The following is a 22887-nucleotide window of genomic DNA, read 5'->3' on the forward strand; positions in this document are numbered from 1 at the left end:
TTCTACCGGTGGAAATGCGAAATGCCTGGTGAACAGAGGATCTCATCAAATTAATCTAGCGTTGAATTTGCTCCGTTTCGATACCTCTTCTCACGCACCAAACAGTCAATGGAGGACAAGCACAGGTCTCTCCGGAGCGAGTGGCACCGGTCCTAGATACCACTTATGAAGCATGAATTTCAAGGAGACATCAAGATCCTGTCCAGAGATAAGTTTATGAGACCAATTGTTTTTGTTGTTTCACATTTGAACCAGTGCTCTTGCGAGGTGAAAAGATGTCAAATAACAATTAGTTACGCACAATCAGGGACGCCACACGTAAGGGGACCCGCCGAGTGCTCCCTTGGCCTCGATCATTAAACAGTGTCAGATTACGGCGTGGAGGGGCTGCTCGCTCGAGGTTCTCCTACTAACCGGGCGGCTCGCAGCCACGTTGATGTTTCGGACAGCCTTTAAGGCTAGCTGAAGGTGACGGCTGCATTAGCTCGAGCGCACCCCCTGAGGCTTCGGCACAGCCACTCCACTTGCCCAGAAAACCTTGCTACCGTTCCTACCAGCTGTCAACTGCACGCCAGGTCCCTACTCTTCCGATCCCAAACCAGGACATATTCGCTCATCAAAGGCAGGCCCCTCAGTGGCCAGATTCCCGGACCTGCAACCCGACGTGCAAATTTGTTGCTTGAGCACCGCACAGCACACACTCCAGTCCGGTCTTCCATCTGCTAGAAGGCCCCATGGGAGGATCGAAGCGCAAGGCGCATAGCAAGAGTCGCCTCGGCAAGTCTCCCTCCGTCTGCAGATGTGGATCTCCTCACCGTTTTGTCCTTCTTCTCATCTTTTTTGCTCGTTATACTTCCGCGCCTGCAAGCTCAGCCGATATCGGTGCCCAGCCGCTGACCCTTACAATAGGTTGCAAGAACTGCAAGGCGCGAAAGATCAAGGTACGTCGTCGCGCTTGAAGATTTACACTTTGCACATTCCCAGCCCGCTTTTGGACGCCTCCTGCTTTCTGCTCCGCAACTTGCTTCACAATCTCATTCTTCAAGGCTAACACCCCACCGTCGCGCACAAAGTGCGATGAGAAGACACCATCATGCTCGAACTGCACGCGACGGCAGGTTACTTGCGACTTCACCGTGGGCGGCAGCCCGCGGCCGAGCCTCTCCGCTACTGGTCTGAACATGACGGACCTGGAGCTGCTTCACAATTACACGGCCATCACGTACCTGACTTTGGCCGACAATCTGGTATGCACTCGCCCCTTTTGCTTTTAGGATCGATCATGACGTCGAGAATGAGAGAAAGAGAGAAAATCCTGGTGACGTGATAGACGGGAACTCACACGTTTTTGAACTGCCACCAGGCCACGCGCGAATTTTACCGGACGACCATTGTGCAGATAGGCTTCGACTGCGACTACGTGATGAGGGCGATCCTCGCAGTGTCCAGCCTGCATTTGGCGCATAACCGGATCGGCAGACGAGACCACTACCAGGCACTCGCCATTAAACACCAACAGACTGCCTCCAACACGGCGATGCCCCTACTGTCCAGCGCGGACCCCGAGTCCGCCCAGAAACTCTTCTTGTTCGGCGTCATGACGCACTATTACGGTAACTTTGACATTTTCATTCTTAACATTGGCAAAAGCTTAAGCCCTGCTTGCTTACGCATGACTCCCCAGCACTCGGCTGGCCCAGAGAGCCTGGCGACAAGCTCTTCCTCGGCACGTCCGACTTCCCCGACTGGATATACTTTCTCCGTGGGACAAAGGCCCTCCTGGACCTCTCCGGGATCCCCGAGTCCGGACCGCTCCGGCCGCTCTTTGCGCACTCGATCGAGCGTTATGTGCTGCGCAAGGGTCCCGAGGCATCTCACTCCTCCGCCCACGTGGCGCTCACGGAACTCACCGACGCCATCGCTTCGCGGCCGCACATCGCAGCAGCCGGCGGCGGCGGGAACGACCTGCGGCGGATCTACGCCACGGCCATCGCAGAGCTCAAGAAGTCGTTTGGTCAAGCCGAGGCGCTGCGGCGCGGCGCAGGCGGCGGCGGTGGTGGTGGCGGAGGACCGTACGAGATGACGGATGCCTTCAGCTGGGTATACATAGTGGCCGACGACCTGCTGCCGCTGCTGCGGGTGGGCGCGGCCGAGGCCGTGGCCGTGTTTGCCTACTTTTGCGTGCTGCTCTGGCTGCTCGAGGGCCACTGGTGGATGCAGGGGTGGGGGCTGCAGCTCATGGCGCAGGCGTACGAGATGCTCGACGAAGAGGGCCGGGTTTGGATCGTGTGGGCCATGGACGAGATAGGCTATGTGCCGCCCTCGGCGGTCGACCGCATGTGAGAGGTGGCCTTGTGCTTCAATATTGGTAGAAAGACCAGGCAGTGGCCTGGATGTTATTTTCCCCTTGAGTTTGTGCGGTTTTATGCTCAGCAACTTGGGCTTCTCGTTGCCGTTCTGTTGTAGCAGACTAGATCTGTAAGGAAGATCAGGGACAAGTATCATGCAGAGACTTCGAATCTACTTCATTTCTTTTAACCATTTCAGAATATTCAAAGACGTTACTCCGTAAGTCTCTGTCTCATCAACACAATCCACTCGCTCTTGCGTATTCTATCCGAGAAGCGCACTTATACGCAGAGTGTGGGCCTTGGTCATTTATGCCGTGCTAACCCTAACCCCTGTTCCCCCTTGCCAGAACCCCTGCTCCACAGTGACATGGGCGGGTCTCTTAAAGCTCCGGAATGGCTCCGAAGCCGATCCATCATTTTCCACGAGGTTGGTACACGTGAATGTTTTCGTAGATTGCCTTCCTTTCGGACAATGATAATATAAAGGGGACGATTGCAAGTCAGTGGTGGGTGCAGGATGAATCGTTGTGATCATGAGTTTGTCGGGTTAAGCATGAATAGTCGTCTAAGTCTGATTTGTGATTTGAGCCTACTGCGAACTTCGGTAACATTCTCATTTTGCTCCAGACAGTTCCGAGTATGTCTAGAAGGATCATGATCTTGAGTCCGCGAAATCACGATGGCAGCCCGAACCAGGTAGCCGTAAAGCTTCCAGCTGACGACAAAGTTGCACAACTAGGACGCGACCTTTGGGAGTCTTCTACGTGGGGTGTTGTCGCCGTGTTCACAATGCCCGGCCGTGCTGATCGTACGTCTCGAGCCCGCTGCTGTCCCGACTGGAAAGCGACTCGGCTCGGCTGCTGCGCTTGTCGTGGCGGTGCCGTACGCGATGGAGCACCGTCGCTGGCGGAGGTGGAACGTGACGGCAGTGGCGAGGAAGAACCCGATGATGGCGATCTGGACGAACAGCCCGACAATGATGACCTTCTCGCCGAGGTTGTAGAGCTCGAGCGTGCCGGCCGCCTGGATGCCGCCGCCGCGGGACTAGAGGAGGAACGAGACGATATCGCCCACGACAAAGATCTTAGTCATCCACTTGAGTGGTATGGCGAAGAGCCGGTCGGCGCCGAGGGCCTGGATCAGCCGGCCGAGAATCATGTATATCGAGGCGGCGTACAGCGCGGGCGCGACGAGGGTTAGGATGGCCTGCATGACGAAGCCTCCAATAGCTATTGGGTCATAATGGGACCAGATATGGCCGCAGTATCTAATTACCTGGACTAGAGGAAATGGTAATACTGGTTTAGTATCTCTCGCGACTTGCCGGGTTTATTTTGTGCGGAGAAAATTTCTTACAAAATCCGCCGATCGTGAAGGTGGTGAAGTAAAAGGAGCGGTGGCGCACGATGCGCCATGTGTGGAGGAGTGATAGGATGAGGAAGACGGCAACAGCCGCGATGGCAGCTGGTAGCGATAGCTCGTAGCGGTAGAGCGCAAAGTCGAATCCGCCCGCGTCTGCAGCGCCGGATGCAGAGTGGTCGGCCATCTCTAACAACGGTACACATTGGCCATATCATAGGAAATTTAGTCAACGATAACTATCTAATCTATCCATCTATGTGAGAGTATTACACGGGTCAGAATGGGCCATTGGCGTGTATTGTGATGTGCAGTTCTGTGCCCAAGTGGGTTTGTGAGTTGAGGAACTTCCATGTTGTGATCTGTCTTGGTCAGATAGACAGGCTCATTTGGCCTAGTAGTTCTTCTCAGATTCTTGGTTTTGACCGAAAGCTCCCGTGATCGATTTGCTCAGTGCGTCCAACCACGCTGTTGTTGCTCCTGGACTACTTGCGTAACTGGGCAATATGTACCGCAGCCCCGCCCTCGACGTCGAAAGAAGTACCATCAATAATCACACCCTCAACCCGGATTACCGTCTCCTCGGCACTCACCAGCAGCGGCACCGGCAGTGTCACCACGCCCTTAGTCCCCGCGGGTGCCTGTACCGTCATACTCAACAGCCCGCCGTCGTCGCAGAACTTCCACTCAACCGCCACCGCGCCGCCACCGGGCGTCGGGACCTTGCCGCTCGCCCACCGCTCGCCAAGCGTCAGCGGTGACACGGCCCACGTGGCCCAACCCGGCGCCGTAGCCCGTGCGCCGAGCACGAAGCGGCTGAGCTCGGCGGTCGGGCCCGCGGCCCAACCGTGCGCGAGGCTCGTCGCGTGACCGAACGCGGGCTCGCCGGCATCGTTCAGCGTCTCCCAGAGGCAGCCCGTGTAGTTGGCATTTTTCACGTCGATCATGGGGGACCACAACGTGTCGAGCAGCTCCCTTGCCGCAGGGACGTTGCCCGCGGCGAGGGCGGCGCGGAGGTGGTAGCCCGATGCGTACGGGCTAATGTATCGCCGGAAGCCGGCTGCTGTAACGGCGGGGGAGAAGGCCAAGGGCCCGCGCGGGGTGGACAGCTGGTCTGAGAGCGTGGCCAGGATCACGTCTGATGAGTGTGCCGGGTCCTGGTTAACTCCGGCGAGGATGGCGAGGGCGTTGGCGTCCTGGGCGAAGCCGGCGCGGTTGGACTCGGAGATGACGTACGCGCCGAGCTCGTCGCTCCAGAGCTGCGCGTCGATAGCCGTGCGGAGCGCGGCCAGGCGGTCCTGGTAGATGGAGGCGTCAATGCCGCCGTCGGCGAGGAGTTGCGTGGTCTCCTGCAGGGCGTACGCGTAGACGACGTTGAACTTGGTCACGACGCCTGACCGCACGGGGTCGTAGTAGTTCCAGTCGCCGCCGAACGAGGGCTCGGACAGATTGAACAAGCCGCTCTCTGGGAGTACCTGGGAGTGAGACCAGTCGAGCATGGCCTGCACCTTGGGCGCCCAGGTCCTGGCAAACGCGATGTCGCCGGTATGGCTATAGGTCAGGGCGACCGCGGTCAGAAGATTCCATGAGTAGCTGATTAGGCCGGTCGTGTTGAAGTCCATTGGTGCCGAGGGTCCCTGCTGGATCTTGACCGTGGGGACGAAGAATCCAGGCGTGGCCTGAAGGGGCGCGAAGAGCTCCAGCGTCCCGAGGATAAAGTTGAGGCCGTGCGTGCTTGCGAGGGCTGCGGCGCCGGCGATGTCGAGGTCGCCAGTGTACGCGATGCGGTCGCGGCGGGTTGCGTCTACCGACGTGTCGAGAGGGTTCGTGCCGACGAGGAAGTCGTCGAAGCAGCTCTTGTCAGTCAGGGAGTGCTCATACGTCGTGGCACCAGCAGCGTCAGTCGCTTTCAGGTCCTTGAAGACGGCGCGGTGTCCGAATGAAGCGCCGAGCCCGTATGAGCCGTAAAACTTGCTGGTCTGGGAGAGTTCGAACACCATGACACCGTCCATCACTACTTTGATCTCGGTGATAGCCACTTCAACATTCACCTGGTGCCAGGCGTCTAGACCCCTGATCGTATCTGGGGAAAGCACTTGCTTCGAAAGCAGTGTGTCTTGGGCTGTGCCTCCGACATACGCGGCAATGGTACCCGCAGAGATGTCCACCGAAATGTAGATGCCGCTGTTCAGCGTATCAGAGAGCACCAAGAACCCGAAACCTTTGACAAGAGGCTTGACCTTGAACTCGAGACCATACACAGTTGAAGAGCCTGCGACGAGGCCCACTGCAACTTGAGGGGCCTGGCTGTCGATCAGGACACCCTCGCTCGAGACCTGCCAGAACTCGGGCACAGAATTCTTGGGAATTTCGCTGAGCTGGAGTGTTCTAGCACCAGCAGTCCAGATTTCGTTGAGCGAGCTATCCGAGCAGGCGAAAGAACCGGGCAGTTCGGTGAGAGGTGTCTTGTGCACGGTCGGGACAACGCCGACGTTGTGTAGGATGATTTCGCCGACGGAGGAGAGATTGAGCTTCTGGTAGCGGAAGCCTCCCTGGATGAGGCGGTTCCGGACCTGTCCAGGGGCCGAAATGTTGTAGGCGTTGATGCGGTAGGTGTCCATGGCAGCTGCGAGCGGAAGCGGACCATCACCCTGTTCAGCCAAGAGACAGGTCAGTACAGGGGCCTTTGTGGTGAAGTCGAGGACTAGAGGTTCCGCAAAGTCTCACCATGTAACGGCCCAGCGCGGCCTCTGTCTCAGAGTAGGTAATCTCGAGCATAGACGTGTCACCGGCGGTGGCGACAACGTCAAAGGACGGGATGCCTTCCGTCTCAACGCCATAGTCGAGAACCAGGATGCCAGGAGTATCTTGTGTTGCAGTCAGTACTACTGGCCCGTCTTGTGCCTTGATCAGATTGTTGTTGCTGGACGTGTCTTGGGTTGTCGCATACACTAGCGGCGCATAAATAGTTGCACTGGAAGCGAGCACGACGAAGCCCAAGCGGCCAAGGCCGTGGTAAGGCGCAGGAGGCATAGGGAAAAACCAGACAGTCCAATAACAGGAATTGTGAGAGCTTGCGGGAAGGGGTTTGCAACGAGGGGTGATGACTTGAGTCGATCAATCAAGAACAGACTTCGGGGGGCCCACGCTCACTCATATACACGGCATTGATGGCTTACAAAGCCTTGAGCCTTGAAGGGACGAGTTGTACCGGCCATTAGACAAGATGGCGGGCCTCACCGAGCCTTCGGACCTAAACGAGAAGCAGCGTATCTAAACGAGTGTCCGCAAGGTCGCCGCAACTACCGACATCGACAGGCCCGAAGCGGGGACACCGCCGTCCGCACTGACTCGTCCGTCCATCTATCCGGCAGCCTAAGCGTACCCGCAGATCTTCAGCTGCTCCACCAGAGGGCAGTGCTGCGCAGCTAGCGCTACGACAGATCAATGCTACAAACCCTGAACTATCTACAACGAGATGCTTTTATTGCTGCTGCCTGGGGCTGCCCCGTTCTTTGGCACTTGTCTCTGCTGCGTTTCTCATTTCCCTTGTCGTCATCCCTGTGTCGACCCTTTGGACTGCAGCGCTGTCGAACACTTCAAGACCTGTCACAGATCTGTCGTGGGCCTTGATGCATGCGACGCAAGTTTCCATCAAAGCTCAGCCTGGCAGCCGCCGCGCTTCAATGGACGAGGCACCACCTCCCCCCTACGAGCTCATATCGACCGGTTCACTACTGTCAACCTCGACTGTACTAACGTGTGAGTCCGCGCGGGAAGCCTCCGCTGTTCTTTCGGTCCTCTCATCGTGATGTGCTAAATACGGCTGTCTTTCATAGCGGATGGCATCCTCGACATCAACCTCTCTTCCTCCAACGCAGCCAAGCTTCGCAGCCTCATTCCCGACCCCCAGCCGAGGACTACAGATGCCCAGCTCACTACTCCACCATACTTGCAAGACTGGACGACCCCATGTCCCAGCCTCAACATCGTCATCCACGTGGTCGGAAGCAGAGGTTCGCGATTCTGATCCCTGTCCGCTAACGTATGCCAGCAATCACGGCTAGACTGCTGACCAAGATTGTTTCCTGGGGGCAGGTGACGTCCAGCCATTCATTGCCTATGGCACCGCCTTGCAGCGCTATGGCCACAGAGTCCGATTAGCTACCCACGGGTGCTTTAGAAAGTTCGTGCGGGACTCTGGCCTGGAGTTCTATGACATTGGGGGCGACCCGACTGATCTCATGGCTGTGAGTAGCGTCGCCATGGCTCCCATCAAGATCCTATCGAGCCTTCCTACATCCAGCCAATCTGGCCCGTTAGTCATGTCACACTTCTAATCACCAGCCCGTCCCGATAGTACATGGTCAAGAACCCCGGCCTCATGCCCTCCCTCGAGTCCATGCGCGGAGGCGGCATTGGTCGCAAGCGCAAGATGATGACCGAGATGCTGCAGGGCTGCTGGAGGTCGTGCATCGAGCCCGACGCCGTCACCCGCGCGCCGTTTGTCGCCGAGGCTATCGTCGCCAACCCGCCGAGTTTCGCCCACGTCCACTGCGCCCAAGCCCTCGGGGTTCCCGCGCACATCATGTTCACCATGCCGTGGAGCGCGACGCGCGCGTTTCCGCACCCACTGGTCAAGATGAGCGGCGCGGGGGACATTGAGCCTGGTGTTGCCAACTGGCTGACGTATGGTATGGTGGACTTGATGACGTGGCAAGGGTGAGACTTCTCCTTTCTTCATGGTGAGTTTCGTCGTTGATCTGCATGCGCAGAAAGACTCCGGGTGTCTTTGAGGTTAGGATCTGTGTTCCTCAGACCACTGTGGTTGTCGTCCGGCCCCATTTCAGCCACATTATCGGTCCGAAGGCCATCGGTATGCAGCGCTGAAGACGGGGGACATCCTGGAAGCGCTATTAATTCTGTCAATGATCCTTGAATAATCAACAATGATACCGTGTTTTGAGAATGGTATATACCTTGTGCGCGAAACTTAGTAGCTATACCGTTTGGACCCAGCCGTGAACAATCGACGTTGCCTAGATAAGGGGTAAGAAGGTTGTCCCCACAGCGGTTCGTGGGTTGGCTCGGCTGCTCGCTCCTAGCTGGACCTGCGCTGACAATGGGGAGTTGCTGGCCAGATCCAGGACACTGCAGAGCAGGATCAAGCGAAGGCGCAGCCGCTTTTCATCTCTTTGGCTGGCCTGTAGCCGCGCCATCATAGAACTGTTGATTTTCCAGAGTGATGAGCATAGTGATGGTGGAAGGTGGTGATGAGGAGAAGAGTTCTTACCTATTGACCTTGCGGTTCCATGAAGCTTATATACTCGACAGATAGACAGTGCAGGACATTGAATCCCATCTCTCCGTGACTCTCGACAGGCGCTCGTGGATACCTTGAAGCCGAGGGCCAGAGCTAGTGCACCCTCCCCGTTGCATGAAAATCCAGGTAGTGCAGGAGATAATGTTAGCGGAAGCCGTGCTACCCGTTGATTTAGGTAACGAAACTACTCTTGATTGGGTAGAACATACATCGCAGAGGCTGAGGACCCAGCCGGGGCCAAGGTTTCGAAGGTGCCTCCTACGCACGGTCTACGATATGTCATTATTCCAACGAAGCCTACTCCGTGTTTTCCCGTCGGGATACTGAGATAAGCGTGCTCGTGCTGAACTCTGAAGCATATGGACTTCATCGTATCGTGAAAGGCTATACTACTGCTAGCACGTTTATAATTAAGGGCCACGCAAATTTTCCCTCAATGACACGCATGTCATAAGGCCGCATAGCACCAGCAGAGTCGCCTGCGATGCTGACGGAGGTGCTGCTGCATTGTGTCGCCGTCGGACGCGGAATAAGCGGATACACCGGGAAAAACGAGAGTTGTCATCGCCCAACGTGACATTTGTCAATCTTCTTCCGTCATGCGCTTCGACTGCTCTTGCGTCTTCAACTTCGACGCCTCTGGAACGGCTAGTAGCACCCGTGGCATTGCATGCTCTTCTCTGATGGTACCTCGCATATCAGCTTCGTCCGAGGCTGCCGTGCCACTTGTATCTTGACTTTGAAACTCCGTAGAATCGAGTCCCTGAAGACGATCATCGACCGTAGCAAACTGCTGGCCTGTGCTCGTGATGAACTCTGTGATGTCATTCTCTCCCTTGCGCTCCGTGGTGGAGCGCTGCCCGCAGATTGAGGTGTGCCTGGTGTGGTGATCACTGACTCTCTCTTACCATGGGTAAGTGACAGACAGTGTTGCTGTGCTGATCACGTGAGTCAACGTCGAGTGGTAATTCTCTAGTTACTCAGTCATGGCCTTGAACTGCATCTCTCGGAAGATGCCTAGGCGATCGCGCCATGAGTTGCTGAACTTCATTGATTGAACTTCATTGATATTCCGCGCCAACCAATCATAATATGTCATCGACTCAGCTTCTTGCACGCCGATGGGCGCACCTATTGGTCTCCCAGCACCGCGTCAACCACAGCTCTACGTCAAGCTCCATATGTGGCTTCCCGTGATGCGACTCCATATATGGCCATCCCCAGATGTCGATGCGGCTCCGCATATCAGGGGTGAGTACATTCTGGGTGGTAGCGCCTCTGGATTATTATGGAGCTACCGATAAGCTTGGAGGCGAAAGAGCAGTCGCGTTGTTCGCTGTGAGTAACAGCTTGCGAACACGCTGTAAGTAGTAGGACCAGGGAGGCGCGTGGATCGAGAAGGAAGAACAGAAACGGGCCAGTGAGACTGGCAACAAGCGATTAGGCGTGTACGCACTCGCATGTCTCTTCAGTGGTTCTGTGCTGTGCCAAAGCACGACGACCACGCGGTTCAACTACGAGTAGCAAAGCCCATAGAAGTATCAAAATTGACGAAGCGCAACTTTCTATTCATGTTCAGGCGTACGACAGAAGAGATAGCCTTTTATAGTATATGATGATTGCTGCAGAAATTTGTGTTTCCTCTTTAGTTTGGCGATTTATCAAAGTATCGTTTCTCTCTATCAGCTTCCTCATTTAATTGCCAGTGTGATACCTCTTCCAACGACGGAACACGATGTCTGGGTTACAATGTCATCACGTCCGGCTCTGCCTCATTAACGGTATAGCGGTCCCGAAGCCCGTTGAAACGTTGAAACGGAAGTTCATCACAGATCTTCTTCCCTGCCTGAACCGTGCGATTGATGATTTCTAGGCACGTCTGGACTATGCCAACCGCCTTCTCCGCGAAGGTTAGGACGACGGCAAGCCTGCTCAGCGCTTTGAACAGCAGGGCCATCGTCCTATGCCGCCCCTTGAGTTCGCCGACGGTATCGCGAGACTTCTTCACTGCTCGAAGCCAGTCAGTGACGCAGCTGGTGGCCAGTGTCGTAATGCTGAATGGAACCATCTCACGAAAGCCGAGTTCGATCGCTACTCAGCACAGAAAGTGGGATAATGCTAGGCGGTTCTGTATACCGGAGGTTCTCGTCAACGGCGTGGAATGATCGGGTCTAGGTCCAGAGACTGGTGTTGTGGTCGGGTTGAGTGCCCAACGCACTGCCTGTGATCAAGTCACCCAATGCGGAGTGCCAGGAGGCAACCCCACACTGACAGCGAGGCTATGCTCCAGCCAACTACTGGCAAGGTCGCGCTTTGCTACCTGTAGAACTCTGGCCTCTCCAACGCGCTGAGCCCTCGTGCAGTCGCTGGCCTCGAGCGTCGTGGCGGGCATCCCGATCCTGCTCATGGTCGGCTGGCGTGGCAAGCCGGGCATCAAGGACGAGCCAAGCACGCACTCATCGGACCTCAGCCGCTCGACAATCTCGCGGCCAACAAGCTCGCGTACGAACTCATGCCCGAAACGCCGGGCGCCGCACGTGAGGTCGTCGCCCGCCTTGTCGCCAAAGCCGTAGCGGACAAGACGCCCGTTGCGCTTGTCGTGAACCCGGGCACCTTCAACCCGTTCAAGGCGGCCGGAGGCGCAGCTCAGGGCCCAGAGCCGCTGCTGGTCACCGTTGGAGCCAACGCCGGCGTGAAGATGTGGCTGACCAAGGGTCTCGGCCCGACCCAGTCGCTGACGCGCGAGGCCGTCGTACGTCGAGTCATGCAGCAGCTCGACAACAGCGATAGGAGCGACGTCGTTGTCACCTCGCTGGGTGGCACCAGCCGCGAGGCATACATGGTGCTACATGAGAATGGGACTGAGCCGGGGCCGGGGCGGTGCCGCCGCGCCGCGTCTTCTTCGTCCTCGGTGCCATGGGCCATGGGCCATGCGTTCGCGGTCACTTGCGGCGTTCATCTTGGGCTCTCAGGGCTAGGGCAGCAGCAGCGGGAGCCATTGCCACGGCCATACTCGACGGTTTACTGTGTCGACGGTGACGGGTCCTTCCTGATGCACGCCGGCAACAACGCCGTGCTAGCCGATGTTGGACCAAAGGGTCTCGTCCACGTCGTCGTCCACAACGGTGTGCACAGCTCGACCGGTGACCAGCCCCTGTCGCTGACTTTGCAAGCCTACATTGGCCTCGCTGGGGGCATGCTGTACACGCACAAGTTCTTCGTCGACGACCCGCAGGCGCTGGACCCGGCCATGAACGCAGCCGTGGACATGACGGCGGACAGCGCCGTCTCAGTGCTCATCATGGTTCTCGTGAAACCCGGCCAGTCGCCGCAGCTGCCCCGTCCGAGCGAGACGGCCGGCGAGCTGAAAAATGTCTTCATGCAGAGTATAGAGTAGCATCAACAGCAGGGGTCGCGGAGGAGGAGGATGAGCTAGCAGGGGCAGTGCGCGACCCGTCCCGTTCCGCGTGTATATGCCAGCCAAAGTAGATGCCAGAGTGTCGTTTGTATGCAGAAGCACGACTCGCACCACTAAATAAGATTTACAATTCGCAACCCTCGTCATGCCACTAGAACAGGGATGTATACGCAGGATTCTATCTAGGTGCCCGAGTGCCTGCAGCTGTGCGACAACTCCTTGCCGATGTGGCTGTTATTCGCGGTCGGCTTCGCGGGTCACCGGAGCAACAATGTCGAGGTCGGCATCACCATATCTCTGCGCCGGTCTCTATGCTGCCTTCCTCGCCTCTTTCTTTCCCAAGCAACCACGAAGACAGGTGAGTAGTGCCATTGTTGACGTCCTGCGCGCCGCTGGCGGTGCGTTGATGCCTCGATAAGCACCGGGTGTAGCAACCAGTAACAAGCTCAAGGAGTTTGATTCATCTCATGTTAGTATAAGTACAAGTATTTCCTACGTAAGCTAGCTCACTATTGAGCCAACGAGCTTTAGAGATTCCATGGTCTAGTGCCAACAATGATAACATATCTAGCGCTGCAAGCTCGAAATTCATAACACATGGATTTGAAGCAGTCTATTGTTACAACCTTTTATGAAAACCCTGCAAGCTTAATGAAGAAATATCCGCATCTTACAAGAAGTTTGCTGTATATATTTGTGCGGCTCATTCCTCCTAAAATCAAAAAAAGTTCCGTTCCCAGATCTTGCCCGTCTCATTGACGCGGCAAGTCTCATCAAACCTCTGCAGTACTGTTTCAATATTGATTGAAGTGTTGCAAGCAAGATACTCGCCCTCAGCCTGTCGGGCAGCGGCGATGCTATGCCGAGTTTTGGACTTGACAGCTGTTCTGATGCTTTGGTAAACTCCCTGGGCCGGGTATGCGAAGATTCCGAGCGCTCCTGAATAGATGTAGTCAGTATAGCATCCATGAATTCGGGGTTTGCGTGGTTGAAGGACATACCAGATGCCGTCTTAGTAACCATGTTCAACACACCCTTGCCAGCGCCTAATGCCGCACCAGCCGCACCTCCATCTCGACCCCCTTTGTAGGGTTGGTAAAACAAATCAGCGAATCCTTCACCAATACCTATGACAAAGTTCTTCCCGCCAACCATTGCGCCGGACTTCCAGTCCGTAATGGGAGCACGGTCTTCAACCTTATCACCATAAAGCTTTGGTGTTGCACGTAGTCCTTCTGTAATCGCCATTGGCACATCGAGATAGGATTTGCCATATGCTTTGAAAAAGGTGCCAAGACCGGACGCTGATGCCTTCATTGCTGCCCCTGTTGTGCTTCCACAGCCCCTGCCAGGACTTTTTCGTCGTTCGAAGGTATCGGGGTGCGCCGGCGCAAGACTCAGTAACTGGGATGGCGTCTGGAGATTGCTGCTGGTGCTACTTCTCATGACATCATCTATATCAGCTGATTTCATCTTGGATTGTTGGTGGTAGACCTGGATCGGTTTGACGACAATATCCGTAGCTCCTCTAGCCATGCCCATTCCTGCGCTCATTGCGGATGAAACAATGCCCGTCACAGGATCCCACCGGCGGTTCTCTATGATGTATGTTCTTGTTTCGTGTCTAAAGCAGCATACCGTCAGTATCGCGTACGAGCGAACTACCCTGCCCAGAGTCTTGTTTGGTACTTACAGGGACATGCTCTTTTGGCCAATCTTGAGGTGATTAAGTAAGAGACCTGCAGCTTGCTTTGACAATTTGATGTGCACCTTGCCCCTTCTGAACTGCCATACTGCAGGCTGATCGGGCAGGATATCACACTGTAAGATTTCAAGGGGTAAGTTGGCGTGGAATGACTTGGCTGCCGTAGCAACACCGTTTTCTGTTTCCATCCTGGCTGCTACTTCTCTAGCTGCGGCAGCAGCTTCCGGAGTCAGGCAGAAACGGATGGCATCAGCCAAGTTCTGAACATTAAGCTGCTTGTGTGGGATTGGTTTTGGTCCCGCACCTGCGAGCGCAACCATGTCACCCCAAAAAGGTTGACTGAAGCAATTTAGCCATTAGAGACGGTTTCGGGTGTTACAGTTGAAAGGGGGAAAACCACTTACTCTCCAAAGAAGGGCACAATAGTTGTCGGTCTTCCGTACCGTAGCCCACACGCAGTCGTTCCGGCACCACCGTGGTGGAAAACAGCAGCGACGTTGGCAAATATCCACTCGTGAGGGCAGTCTCCAATGAATAACACATCATCAGATTCCACACCTCCAAGGTTGCTCCATCCCTTGGATATGATAGCGCGGGCCCCAGCGGATCGAACGGCTTCGATGAGGATCGTGGTCATTTCGTCTGGGTTGTCGATAACAATACTTCCAAAGCCGATGTAAATGGGAGTCGGTCCGTTCTTGAGGAAATTTGCCAGCTCAGGCGATGGTGTGTACTGGGGGGGTTGTCGGAAAAAGAAACCGCAGACATCTAGCCAGAGTCAGTTCCGTCTTGTAACATGCCAGTAAATGCTAGGCTCGTACCGATGTATGCGGGCCAATCAATTGGTTTGGGCACCAGCGCTGGAGACCAGCAGTATGTGAAGGGAATCTTCTGAGACTCCGCAAGTACAGGACCTTCTGAGAATGGTACTTCCTCAAGATCGATTGTTCTCCGCCAGTCGTTGATGACATCTCCCAATCTGTAATGTTTTTTTTAGCATAACTCATTAATAGCAACGGTGTTCTAGTCCTACCCTTGCCATGTTAGCCACTCAACAATGCTGTATGAAACAAAATTTGCTGTCATCCGATCGACAACTCCATCATCTCCAAACTTGAGGTTGGCCAGTGGATGAGGAAACGCCCTCGTGCTGCTCCAGGGCATGGTAAACATGAGGTGCAGTGGCACACCTAAAGCCTGGGCGCAATGGACATGCGCAAAACTTGGCGGATTCGCAATAATCGCATCAGCCACAAAAGGCTTTCCTGTTTGCGGATCGGGCTCGATGCATGACCTCCAACATCCTTCAAGCATCTCTTTTACCATTTTGCGCTTTTTCTGAATGTCGCCGCCCTTCAAGCTTTTCAGGTTAGGAATAAGACCCGGGTTCTTGACCATGTATGCCATTAACTCGGAGGGGTCGCCGCCAATGGGATAAAACTCGAGGTTGGACTTGTGCACAAAGTCTTCGAAGACGTCGTGTGTAGCTAGGCGGACGCGGTGGCCGTAGGTTTGGAGCTCATTACCAAGGGCAATGAAAGGCTGGACGTCTCCTCGGCTTCCGACGACTTGGATGACGATATTGAGCTTGACGGGAAAGGTCTTTGATTCGGCATAGCGTTCTGCTGCCTCGACGTATTCTGGGGGAGGGCCTTGGGCTGCTGCGGCTTGCGCAAGTTGGGGTATGTCGGTGTAGTCGGGGATGAATTGAGAAAGCGTCTTCGCCAGGCGAGAATCGAGTTTCACGTCAACTCTGCCATCATCTGCGAATCGTCAGTTGGTTTGGAAGAGCACTCGTAGGGCTGCATCATCAAGCCTTGCTTACTTCTGACACTGTCTCTATGTTGGTGTAGTCCCTCGTATATCGCTGTCTCGTAGGATGGGAGATGATTCGGGGCCAGCGTGTCCTCTTCCACCTTCCGTATTGTGTCACGCTTCGACATCATGTCTGATTCGGAACTCTTCCTCGGAATATGATTATGGATGTTGGCGTAAGCGATCCTGGTGGTTGATAATTGCCAAGGTAATTGATTCACAAGTTCTGGTGGGTATCTCGACAATGAAAAAAGGTGATGCGCATGGGTGGCGAATCAACGGAGTTGAGAGGTTTGAGCTTTATGGCTTCCAGAAATGTTTGAGAATGAAGACAGCCACAACCACGAAGTGCGAAGAAGGAGCCCAAGAGACATGAGCTGGTGGTGCGTGCGTGCACAGCTCATGGCTTTAGAATTCCCAACCCCCTGATTAGACCCGAGTTTGTCGAATCGCGTAGCGTCGCTACTGGGGTCATTAGGCTGACACGGATACCCTGTTCATGGACTACGCTAAAATTAAGTTTTCCTCGCATAATTTAGACTGGCCAATGATATCGAGCCAAATACGGCTGAGCCGGTAGTGCCGTCGTTCCGCTCGTACTTGATTAAGTCTCAGGTCACGGCCTCGCTCGCACCCCTCATTTGTCTCGTTATTCTATCTTTCCAGCTGGCACTACAGGCAGATATACGCACATCGTTCGTACCGAGTCTGAAGCGAGCCGCGGCGATGCGGCGCAAGCACAACAAATCACGCACCGGATGCAAACAGTGCAAGCAGCGCCGCGTCAAGTGCGACGAGAGCCTGCCAAGCTGCCGACGCTGTGTTGGGGCCGGGCGTTCATGTTCCCTCGTCGATACAGTGCCACTGGCCCTGGCTGAACCTCGCATTCCACCCTCTCCCTCTCTGCCGTCGCCGGCGGCGGTCAGTCTGGTGGCAGCACCGCAGACATCGGCCTTGGCTCTACGGCTTCGCTCGCGGTGGACGGCGCTGGCACGCCTGTCGCCCTCTTTACTGCGACCCACCTCGAGCTCCTTCATCACTTCCTCACCAGCTTCAAACAAAGCGGCGTCCGGGACTCGGTCCGCGGTGCGCGTTTTTGCGAAGTCACTGTCAGATGTGCCTATAGGACACCCTACCTCCTGGACCAGGTCCTGGCCTGCGCCGCCGTGCATCAAAGCACCAAGCTAGTCGAGCCCGATAAGCAACAACGCCATCAGCGGGGCGACTTTCTCCTCGCCGAGGCAGTACACCTCCAAACCAGGGCGTTGTCCGCGTTCAATCTCACCCAGCACACCATCTCAGAGGATAATTGCCTCCAGGTCTACCTCTTCTCCTCGCTCCTCTCCCACCAGGCCACCTCGAGGCGCTCTCGTTCCGAGGGGACCTCCCGGGCCTACTGGACCGCCTTGTTGGCTCTCTGGCCTTGTGCCGTGGCATCATAGCCGTAGCTGGTCTCTGGTGGCGCCCGATCCGCCTCAAGCTCGCTGCTGCCATGGGCGAGAGTCCTGATGGCCAGGCCGAGGAAGAGGCCGCTTGGGTTCGCAGAACGCCACCACGAGGTCACTTTGCAAAGATCCTGCAGCTTATCGCACAAAGCGGTCTGGGCGAGCCAGCAAAAGACGCGTGCGGCCGTGTCTTAGGGCTACTGCAGCAAATGGCGGACGACCAAGCCAGCCTAACCACGCAGTATTTCGAGCAATCTGCCTCTGTACAAAGATGGTTAGTTATGCTGCCTGTCGAGTTCTCAGATCTGCTCACCCAGCGCAGGCCGGAGGCGCTCGTTATTCTAGCCGGGTTCGGACTGGTCGTGCATAATACGAGGGGTTACTGGGATTATGGAAACTCGGGGCGCGACCTCGTCGAATCCATCGATCGTTATTTAGGCCCCTACTGACATCCAATGCTGGAACCGATCCTGCAGGCAGTGAAGGGATGATTCCCCAAAGAGTGGACACCAGAACTGGTAGTATTCTAGAAGCTAGAGTACATATCTCCATTGTTTTGTTAAATCCACGTGCCGAATTGCCTTGCAGTGCCGTAGCCTAAACCCTGAAACTAGGGTGGATGAGAGAACCCACTTCATTGTTCGGAGTGTGCGAAACTCCCCTGTGTTCTCCCCTATGCTTCGCCTGTGCCACGATTGGGCCAATAGAAAGCGCTCCAGAACGAGACCTATACGAATGTGCGGGTCAACCCCGTCTAGTGACGAGCCACGCGCTATACGCTCGGCACTTCGGGGCTCTGTACCTCATCCATGCCGGGTATCTTGGTCCCGCTCCGGTACGAGACAAGCATTCGTTTACCCGAGATGAGATGACCTGCGCTTGTGCACTGCCTGTAGTCTTGGTATATAAGTTCATCGACAGACTTCATCTTTGTTTTCTAGCTGGCTTATAGAACCATCGACCAAACTCTCCTCTACGCAACACTCCAGCAACACGAAACAACAACCGCTACCCATCATGTCTGCATCCGCGCTCTCCAGCGCCTGTGCCCCGGCTCACTTTGGTGATATCACCCTAGCGGGTGCCGATATCCTCGGTATCTCAGCCCAGCTGCTCACCAACGTCACAGAGACGAGCCTCGGGGACTTTCGCTACACCCAGCCGACCGTGCAGTTAACGAACGCTAGCTTCTGCAACGTTACTGTAACATACACCCATCCTGGACAGGGTGACCGCATTAGTGTCGAGGCATGGCTCCCACTGACCAACTGGAACAATCGCTATCAAGCAGTCGGCGGTGGTGGATGGATCGCTGGCCGCTCCTACATCTCATATGTGAACATGTATGGAGCTTTGGCAGACGGATTTGCAACTTCATCCACCGACGCGGGATTGTACCCCGTGGGTAGCCCAGAAGCTGCTCCGTGGGCTACAGTGAGCCCTGGGAATCCTAACCTGTATAACCTGAATAATATGGCATCAGTTTCGCTCAACGACCAGGTACGGTTATTCCTTACCTTAGATATATCTCACTAGTATATCCTCTCTCGCTAACACACAAGCAGGCGATACTGTCCAAGGCTATTATCAAGCAATTCTATGGATCAGGACCCGAGTACTCCTACTGGAGCGGCTGCTCTCAGGGTGGCCGCCAGGGTTTGATGCTTGCCCAGCGGTACCCGGATGCCTACGATGGGATCTCGGCCGGAGCTCCTGCAATCAACTGGTCCGAGTTCATCCAAGCGATACAGTGGCCGCAGCAAGTCATGAACGAATTGGGCTACTACCCATTTCCCTGCGAACTCGATGCACTGACTGCCGCTGCTGTCACTGCCTGTGACGGTCTCGATGGTATCGAGGATGGAATTATTGGAGAACCTGTCGCTTGTCTCAAGGAGTTCGACCCGTTCAGCAAGGTCGGCACCACTATACAGTGTGCTCAGACAAACAGCAGTATGGCGATTACCCAAGCCGCCGCCGTAGTGGCAAATGCTACTTGGAACGGGATGACGACCGCTGGGGGAAAGCAGACGTGGTTCGGCATTCTTCCCGGAACCGACATCACGGGATCGTCGATTCTAGCACCCGGTGCAAGTCCCGTCGCCGCCACCACCTGCAATGCCACAGCATGTGTGGGGACACCAATGATCATTGGACCAGAGTGGATCAAGTTCTTTGTGGCTCGCGATGCAGAGCTCGACCTGCAGAACATTACCCGCAAGGACTGGGATAGGTTGGCTCATCTGAGCTTATCCATGTATAACTCTATGGTCGGAAGCAACGACCCAGACTTGTCACTTTTCCGCGAGAGAGGTGGCAAAATTGTATCATTCCACGGCCTTGTAAGTCCCGACTGACCGAAGCCTACAAGCATCGATGATTCCACCCGGCCACGGTCCACTAGCTAACTCTATCCCGCAAAAATTAGGCTGATATCATCATCCCCCCGCAAGGCTCCGAGCACTACTACAAGGCAGTCGAAGCCGAGGTGGGCAACATGGATGAATTCTACCGCTATTACGAGGTCCCGGGCCTTGCTCACTGCTATGGTGGAAACGGCGGGCGACCTGACAGCCTCTTTGCGCAGCTTCGCTTGTGGGTCGAGAACGGCACGCTGCCCGAGAGCAGCCCGCACAAGATCACCAATAAGCAGGGCACCACCGAGAACCGGATCCTCTGCCCGTACCCGCAGAAGGCCATCTATGATCCCAGCTGTGGCCAGACGGGGAATGCGGACTGCTTCAGCTGTGCCGTGGTTTCGGAGCTGTAAAATTGCTTCGTGAGGCTATCTGTCGATTTTGTACTTCCTCCTATGCTACACCAGCACCTCGTCAAGAGAAGGGAAGACGCGAAGATTCGAGATTGTAACAAGATTGTACAGTGGGGATGCACTAAAGAATGCTTCCCACATGCAATCACAACTTTTACTAAGAGAGGTACTGCGCTGGTCGTAGGTCTCTATAGAACAACTAGAAATCCAATAGAAAAACAAGGGTGTAACGCATTTACGGGCACAAATATGTCTCCCTCTAGACTTCTAGCATATCCCAAACTCCCAAGACTGCGATTCTGATACCTTCTTTTTCAACATTTGCCGGAGATCTACTGTTGCTGTCTCTCAGTTGCCGAACCTATTCTCCCAACCGCCATAGCTCCCATAGGTACGCTGCATACTCAAGTCTTGAGTCTCGTCGTAGTCACCGCTGCTTGAAAATCATCTTATCCGTGGTTGAGGGTGCTTCCATAGTACTGATCACCTTCGGGGCTAGCTTTCGTCGTTGTGTTGCAGTCTCTCTGAGGTGGCCAGGTTACTTTGACATGATTATTCCACGTATGCAAGCCGCTGAATCATGGTCATGTTGGCCCTTGAAGACCTTCAACCATTCAATGCTATCGACACGTATCTCATGATTGGAACCTTCTGAGAAGGCTTGTGGGAGCGCCCCGATGGCCAATCGAGTTGCTCCGATCGAAGAAGCAACTGGCAGGAAGATTTGACAGGTCTTCTGCCAACCTTTGGGCATTCGAGTCTTTGTGTGTACCAAGGTCTAGTTCCGTCATAGCCCTTTGCTCTTCAACGCGCGATTCCTCGCTAGATTTGGTGGAGCGGCTTGCTCTTCGTTGGACGCTGGCATAGTGACTCTTCTCCAGAGCTTCGCGAGATATTGGATGAGGAGCGTAGGATCCCTCGTTGTAACATGGTGACGGTCCTGCGAGGTAACAGCGAGAAAGAAATTCTGTGCTTGAGAACTGCCTTGACGCCTTTATACAGGTGTCAAGCTGGGATGCGCCATTTGCATTTCGAGGTGCAAAGCCGCCCCAGAGCCATTATCCTGAGAGAGCAGGAACCACTTGGAGCCTTGGCAATGGTCAAAGCAATGGAAACTGATTGAGGTTGGCTATCACGAAACATAGTCTACTCGCGACATTGGCCTTGAGCGCCGGTGTGAAAGATTCCCATCGACACTTGTCCAGCACTTACATGCGAACAAAGCCCCGTCATGCCCTAAGTCTGCCCCCCGTCTCGCGACCAGAGTACCTCGCGACCACCAAGTCCTCACCAAAATCGCCAAAACTGCTCTTTTTAGGACCCCTGTTACCTCCCCTATTTTATAAGATATAAGCTTATAAGTATATAACGTACCACACGGGTGACCCGCCAACCTTCCGAGCACTCGTACGACAATGTATAAGTTAATTCAACCACAACGCCTTAAATCAATTCAAACTATTCAGAATCCTCTTCTTCAGAGGCAGACTCAACTTTCTGACAGGTACGTGCATTATGGCCGGGCTCCCCGCAGACGCCACAGCGTCGCGCGCGTGTCTCTGTCCTCCTCGCGCGACTACTATTTTGACTCGTTTCTGCCTGTAACTGCTGCGTCGCATCTATTTGGTCCTTCAAGTCCTTTGCTTGTTCAATCGTAAGGGACCCTCCTTTCTGTAATTGCTTTCTCTTCGTACGGCGACGGCGGCTGAGGCGGTCATTTGCATCTCGAAGTTCGACGAGTTTATGGCGCATAAGGGTCTGCTCGTGCACCATCATCGAGAATCCTTTGTTTAGCTGCCGCAAGCTTGCAATTGTCGAAGAAGGAGAGCTACCCTGATGTCGTACGATGCGGTTCTTAATGTATTCAGTCTGTGATTCCGCCTCGATCGGGTTATTCGGCGTCTTCGAGACCCAGGGTGGCGGCAGGCCTGCAGAACTTGGCGGTGTTGGTGTACGAGGCTTTCCGTCTAGCTGCGAAATAACGTATTCTGGGTCGTACGGTACTAGGCCAGTCGCTCTAAAACCTGCCTGTATGTTTGACTTTGTAATTGCAGCGTCGTACGCCTTGTAAAAGGCTGGGAGGAAGTCTTCCTTCGCAATGTGGGTAATGTGCGCCCGTATAAGACCTTCGATTTCTTTTCCGTACGCCCGTTTCAGCGGTCCAAAGCACCCGATATCGAGAGGCTGGAGCTTATGCGACGAATGAGCAGGCATGCAGAGCGTTACGATATTCTGTTCCTTGCAGTAGAGCTCGAAATCGGTCGAATGGTGGCTCTCGTGGCCGTCGAAGATTAGGAGCCGGAAAGCACCCTTCGTACGACTCTTTGTATGTAAATCGAAGTGTTTCGCCCATTCTAGACCTCGCTCGTTCGTCGTCCACCCATTTTCAGAGAGTGCGATTACCCAGTCGGGCGGTAGAGGGCTGTCGGACGTCCAGGAGTCGAGGTGGACCTTGCCTGCGAAGATGATATACGGCGGGATCGAATTACCGGACGACCCAATGCACTGGATAGCTGTAACCCATTCTTGATTGCCTTGTTGTACGGCTCTAGGCCTTCCACGTCGATCGGAGGTCGTAACGACTGTTTCTGCAGAGATTTTGCCCATTGCAAACCCGGTCTCGTCGAAGTTGTAGATATCGTCATCGTGGATTCCGTATTTCGCGATTATATTCCGTACGAGCGAAAACCACGCGCGATAC

At 55.0% G+C, this 22887-nt stretch overlaps 7 protein-coding genes across 7 annotated transcripts; 5 read left to right on the plus strand and 2 right to left on the minus strand.

Annotated features, from left to right (window-relative positions):
- The first annotated feature begins 578 nt into the window (after positions 1–578).
- B0I36DRAFT_270406 (uncharacterized protein) lies at positions 579–2520 on the plus strand. Its single transcript, XM_046151274.1, has 5 exons — positions 579–777; positions 910–941; positions 1074–1247; positions 1364–1613; positions 1685–2520. Exons 1-5 carry the CDS (start codon positions 735–737, stop codon positions 2341–2343), a joined length of 1158 nt encoding a protein of 385 aa, XP_046012033.1. The 5' UTR covers positions 579–734; the 3' UTR covers positions 2344–2520.
- Positions 2521–3086: 566 nt separating this feature from the next.
- Positions 3087–6743, minus strand: B0I36DRAFT_364232 (Six-hairpin glycosidase-like protein; the record flags this gene model as incomplete). Its single annotated transcript, XM_046158932.1, has 5 exons — positions 3087–3395; positions 3426–3631; positions 3708–3899; positions 4255–6361; positions 6438–6743. 5 exons carry the CDS (start codon positions 6741–6743, stop codon positions 3087–3089), a joined length of 3120 nt encoding a protein of 1039 aa, XP_046012034.1.
- Positions 6744–7180: 437 nt separating this feature from the next.
- On the plus strand, positions 7181–8728 carry B0I36DRAFT_291508 (uncharacterized protein). Its single transcript, XM_046151738.1, has 4 exons — positions 7181–7472; positions 7550–7726; positions 7809–7960; positions 8071–8728. The coding sequence occupies exons 1-4, from the start codon at positions 7343–7345 to the stop codon at positions 8434–8436; spliced, it is 825 nt and encodes a 274-aa protein (XP_046012035.1). The 5' UTR covers positions 7181–7342; the 3' UTR covers positions 8437–8728.
- Positions 8729–9942: 1214 nt separating this feature from the next.
- B0I36DRAFT_432402 (uncharacterized protein) lies at positions 9943–12533 on the plus strand (the record flags this gene model as incomplete). Its single annotated transcript, XM_046162619.1, has 5 exons — positions 9943–9946; positions 10141–10284; positions 10383–10396; positions 10683–10814; positions 11360–12533. The coding sequence occupies 5 exons, from the start codon at positions 9943–9945 to the stop codon at positions 12428–12430; spliced, it is 1365 nt and encodes a 454-aa protein (XP_046012036.1). The 3' UTR covers positions 12431–12533.
- A 454-nt stretch (positions 12534–12987) lies between these two features.
- Positions 12988–16307, minus strand: B0I36DRAFT_432403 (uncharacterized protein). The gene is made up of 7 exons (XM_046162620.1): positions 15982–16307; positions 15190–15919; positions 14978–15135; positions 14561–14924; positions 14145–14495; positions 13453–14075; positions 12988–13390 (listed from the first exon to the last, which is right to left on the minus strand). The coding sequence occupies exons 1-7, from the start codon at positions 16100–16102 to the stop codon at positions 13170–13172; spliced, it is 2568 nt and encodes an 855-aa protein (XP_046012037.1). The 5' UTR covers positions 16103–16307; the 3' UTR covers positions 12988–13169.
- A 996-nt stretch (positions 16308–17303) lies between these two features.
- On the plus strand, positions 17304–17980 carry B0I36DRAFT_135102 (uncharacterized protein). Its single transcript, XM_046148278.1, has one exon. The coding sequence runs from the start codon at positions 17464–17466 to the stop codon at positions 17863–17865; it is 402 nt and encodes a 133-aa protein (XP_046012038.1). The 5' UTR covers positions 17304–17463; the 3' UTR covers positions 17866–17980.
- A 453-nt stretch (positions 17981–18433) lies between these two features.
- On the plus strand, positions 18434–20186 carry B0I36DRAFT_350573 (Tannase/feruloyl esterase; the record flags this gene model as incomplete). Its single annotated transcript, XM_046156917.1, has 3 exons — positions 18434–18916; positions 18982–19758; positions 19845–20186. 3 exons carry the CDS (start codon positions 18434–18436, stop codon positions 20184–20186), a joined length of 1602 nt encoding a protein of 533 aa, XP_046012039.1.
- Positions 20187–22887: the final 2701 nt, after the last annotated feature.

The sequence above is a fragment of the Microdochium trichocladiopsis genome (genome assembly GCF_020744255.1).
Source record: "Microdochium trichocladiopsis strain MPI-CAGE-CH-0230 chromosome Unknown B0I36scaffold_6, whole genome shotgun sequence".
In the NCBI taxonomy this organism is placed as follows: domain Eukaryota; kingdom Fungi; phylum Ascomycota; class Sordariomycetes; order Xylariales; family Microdochiaceae; genus Microdochium; species Microdochium trichocladiopsis.

Excerpts from the sequence above, each read along its gene's own strand:
- B0I36DRAFT_270406 (XM_046151274.1), top strand. The coding sequence starts at position 735 with ATGGGAGGATCGAAGCGCAAGGCGCATAGCAAGAGTCGCCTCG. Across the intron at positions 942-1,073 it reads GCAAGGCGCGAAAGATCAAG|TGCGATGAGAAGACACCATC; the intron begins GTACGTCGTCGC and ends TCGCGCACAAAG. Across the intron at positions 1,248-1,363 it reads TGACTTTGGCCGACAATCTG|GCCACGCGCGAATTTTACCG; the intron begins GTATGCACTCGC and ends AACTGCCACCAG.
- B0I36DRAFT_291508 (XM_046151738.1), top strand. The coding sequence starts at position 7,343 with ATGCATGCGACGCAAGTTTCCATCAAAGCTCAGCCTGGCAGCCGCCGC. Across the intron at positions 7,473-7,549 it reads AACCTCGACTGTACTAACGT|CGGATGGCATCCTCGACATC; the intron begins GTGAGTCCGCGC and ends TGTCTTTCATAG. Across the intron at positions 7,727-7,808 it reads CCACGTGGTCGGAAGCAGAG|GTGACGTCCAGCCATTCATT; the intron begins GTTCGCGATTCT and ends TCCTGGGGGCAG.
- B0I36DRAFT_432403 (XM_046162620.1), bottom strand. The coding sequence starts at position 16,102 with ATGATGTCGAAGCGTGACACAATACGGAAGGTGGAAGAGGACACGCTG. Across the intron at positions 14,496-14,560 it reads ATTGTGCCCTTCTTTGGAGA|TCAACCTTTTTGGGGTGACA; the intron begins GTAAGTGGTTTT and ends AAATTGCTTCAG. Across the intron at positions 13,391-13,452 it reads GGTTACTAAGACGGCATCTG|GAGCGCTCGGAATCTTCGCA; the intron begins GTATGTCCTTCA and ends ACATCTATTCAG.
- B0I36DRAFT_135102 (XM_046148278.1), top strand. The coding sequence starts at position 17,464 with ATGGGCGAGAGTCCTGATGGCCAGGCCGAGGAAGAGGCCGCTTGGGTT.